This window comes from Anarrhichthys ocellatus, unplaced genomic scaffold, assembly GCF_004355925.1.
Source record: "Anarrhichthys ocellatus isolate YVR2014 unplaced genomic scaffold, GSC_Weel_1.0 scaffold2, whole genome shotgun sequence".
NCBI lineage: Eukaryota > Metazoa > Chordata > Actinopteri > Perciformes > Anarhichadidae > Anarrhichthys > Anarrhichthys ocellatus.
In genome coordinates this window covers 13215033-13218633 of record NW_022280032.1, presented here as the reverse complement: position 1 = coordinate 13218633, position 3601 = coordinate 13215033, and the positions used below count along the sequence as shown (strand labels likewise).

General features: G+C 44.9%; 1 protein-coding gene across 1 annotated transcript in view; it reads left to right on the top strand.

Moving 5' to 3' along the window:
* Nucleotides 1-924: 924 nt before the first annotated feature.
* The window catches only part of LOC116396428 (genetic suppressor element 1-like), a 36066-nt gene continuing 33389 nt past the window's right edge, over nucleotides 925-3601 (top strand). The window contains exon 1 of the mRNA XM_031871040.1: nucleotides 925-1409. Coding sequence (XP_031726900.1) covers nucleotides 1373-1409 — 37 coding nt within the window. The 5' untranslated portion in view covers nucleotides 925-1372. The remainder of the gene's footprint in view (nucleotides 1410-3601) is intronic.

The window sequence follows — 3601 nt, the reverse complement described above, 5'->3', positions numbered from 1 at the left end:
GCTAACGTGATGTGTCAGACATATGAGGCCTGTCTAATCAATGGCAGCATGTGACCGGTTTTGGGGCTATGTGTATGTGTGGGTGTGTGGATGATACAGTTATGCTGGTCACATCACGGTATGCAGCAGCATGTCTGCGATCCAAAGCAGCAGACTGTTGATTTTCAGGACTGGAGGCTGAAAATGAGGAGAGGACGAAAAAGAGAGGAGGAGAGGAGGAGATCTGAATGAAGCAGATGCTTAAGGGCAGGTTTTAACCCCCCCTTCCTCCTTGTTCCACACACACGCACACACTTTTTTTCCCCTTCACTCTCCCTTCCTCTCTCTCCCATGATGAATCAGCTGTCACTCAGGCACCAGTCCAATCTACTGATAATGAGAACTGCATCAACACTCTCTCGCCTCTCTTCCTCCCTCTTTCTCTCAATCTCTTTTTACTCACTTACTCTCTCTCTCACACACACACACATATACACATGCCAACTAAATCATCCTTCCTCCTCTCTTTCTATTTCACACACACACACACACACACACACACAAACACGGGTGCCCCACACACTCACATAAACTCATTCATCTCTCCCTCACTCATCCATCTTATGATTCTCCTCCCCTCTTTTTTCCTTCCTCCATCCCTCCCTCTTTTCTCTCCCTCCTCCTCCTCTTCCTCCTCCTCTTCTGTGCTCGATGAGCTGAGCAGTCAGTGGTGGGACTGAGGCAAAGGAGGGAGGATAAAGCAAGAATAGAGACAGAAAAGAGAACAGAGGCACAGAAAAACAGATCATTATACAGCAAACGAGCAAGAGGCCGCTGAATGAATAACAAGGAAGGGATTACAAAGCGCAGGACTAAAAAAAAAGGAGAGGACGCCGGCTGAACACTCTCTCTCTTTCTCTCTACTCTCTCTTTCCTTCACTCCCTCCCCCCTCTTCTTCCTATCCTCCCTGTCACCCTCCCAACTCTCTCAGAGGCTCTCCCTCTCAGGCGAGCTCCTCAGTTAAAGATGGCATGAGCAGACTTTCACCCATCCTCAGCTTGTGGAGCGTTTTTTCTTCTCCTCGTTTTCTCTTTTTCTATCGCTGTACTTCTGTGTCTTCAACCTCCCTGTCTCCCTCTGATCCCTCCACCTCCTCGCTCTACACGGGTTCAGTCCAGAGGGTGAAGAGGAGGGGAGGGAGGTAGACAGAAGCTGACCTCTCCCCTCCTCCCTCCTCGCACCCGCAGGGCCCAGAGAGAGCCGGAGGAGGGAGCCGTCTGATGACTTACATCAACAACGAGCTCCTTAACCCGGCTGACTACAGCCCGATCCCCCCTCCCTGCCTTCTGTAGTCTCTTCTTCTCTCAGTCAATGAAGGAGTGATACAGGACCATGTTTGGTTTAAAGACTCCACACTTCTACCTTCCAGGTAAGACCACTTTTATGCAGTCTTACATTTTTTCTGTGGACACTCTGTGCTGGTATCTGTGCTGTCAAACTGTATGCTGGCCACATGGCTGCAGAGAGTGAATTTCCCTTTCATTCAATCATTCTTTCAGCGCATAATTAATAGCTTGTGTGATGTCACATTGATTTATGGTCTTCTACCAGGTAAGGAGAGTTACCCTGTGCCTCTCTAGCTGTTACAAATATTTTGTTATGAATTCATCATTTTGATTATTCTTAAACAAAAAGAGCAAGCAACATGATTTCCCCACAGCTGTTATTGTTAATATTTCCAGTAGGATTTATTTTTTCAGCCAAAATAACATTTGCTTGCAGTGCAAAGATATATTGCATTCTTTTTTGCTATATTGTGAATGTTATATCTACAATGTGGATATTTTCTTCAACGTATCTGTGTACACTCTTAATTAAATCTTGAATGTATTGTTTTGCTATAGTTTTCTCAAAATCGTTGGGAGACCTTTGGATCTTTTTAAAATTTGAATGTGGCCTAAACGGTGGACCAAAATTCCAACTTGAAATGCAACAGAGCTGAAACGATGAGTCAATTATCTTAATTGATTAGTCAACCCACAGAAAATGCATTGGCAAAATACTTTTAAAATCCATGAATCGTTTTTAAAGCAAAAACACTTTAGTTCCAGCTTTTAAAATGACAATATTTGCCAGGATTCATAGTCTTCAATGATATTAATCTGAATATTTTGGGGACTGTTGGAGGGCCATCTTTTTCAATAAACCAACTTGAGCTTTCGGAAATTGTGAAGAGCATTTTCTGTTTTCTGACATCTACAATTAATTCATTACGAAAATAATCTACAGTTTAATCAATAATTGAGAAACAAAGTGAGGTGTTGTCCCTAAATGAAAGAACAATGTGTCGTACTGAAGGTTGATCTGTAAGGGTTGTGTGGTTTTTATTTGCTTGACTGTCTGGTTTGTCTCTCCTCTGCTGTGAGCTTTAGCTGCTTCAGCCAAACAGCCTGAACGTCTATTGTCTGCAGTCTTTCAGGCAACTGTGTGATATAGAAGAGAGTGCAGCCAGTGTCAGTGTGGGGACAGGTGTAAGGTTACCTGAGAAAGGTGCTTAAACATGCCTGATGGCAGCATGACAGAACAACACCGAAAAACAGAAAGCAGGGGGAGGGAGAGGTCAGTGAAAAGGCAGCGTGAAGAAGAGAAGGTGAGGAGGAAAGAAAGGATGTGGGAAGTAGGTTTTCGTACCTTTTAGCAGTAAAGGGAAGTGATGTGAATGATAATGTTTGAAGGCATGAAGGCAGACCTTCCCGACGTGTCTTTACCCCGACCCTTAACCCTGATCTCTGACCTTTTAGTTGTCTGGGCCAGACTGTGGTCGATGATTAAAAACCTGCTGTGGCAAAAGGTGAAAAGAGAGAGAGAGAGAGAGAGAGAGAGAGAGAGAGAGAGAGAGAGAGAGAGAGAGAGAGAGAGAGAGAGAGAGAGAGAGAGAGAGAGAGAGAGAAGCAGAGAGGGAGGGGTTGATGGGGGGAATTAGAGGGCGGAGGGCAGATTAAACAATGTTCTTTGCCTTGTGAATCTTTCATGCTGGTTTTTGAATTATACATCTGCTTTCATAAATGATTGAATCAGAGTGATTATGTGGTGCTTTGTCATTGTTTGTATATTTGTGTGTGTGTGTATGTGTGTGTGTGTTTCTGCGCGTGCATGTAAACGAGCGGAAGAAGAAAATCTCTCCAGGAAGCAACCTCTCCTCTCCCCTCTCCTCCTCTCCCCACCCTCCCCTCCACTCTCGCTTTCATCCTCTTTTTTTCAGTTTCCTAGGTCTCGCTTAATGTCCGTGTAGCGTGTGTACTTTTCAACGTCAGTGTGCATGAGTGTGTTTTTATGCATGTGTGTGTAAAAGTTTTTTTTTATCATAGCTGGCACCCTCATAGATGTGTGTATGTGTGTGTGTGTGTGTATGTGTGGGTGTGAGTGCGCTCTCATCATTCACACACTGGAAGATGCCCCAGCCCCCCTCCTGGTCCTAACTGCCGTTGCTGTGGAGACACTGTCAGCCACACGCTCGCTCCTCAATGATCATTTGACAATGTAGGGGGTGAGGGGTAAAGGGTGTGTGTCTCTCTGTGTGTGTGTGTGTGTGTGTGTGTGTGTGTGTGTGTGTGTGTGTGT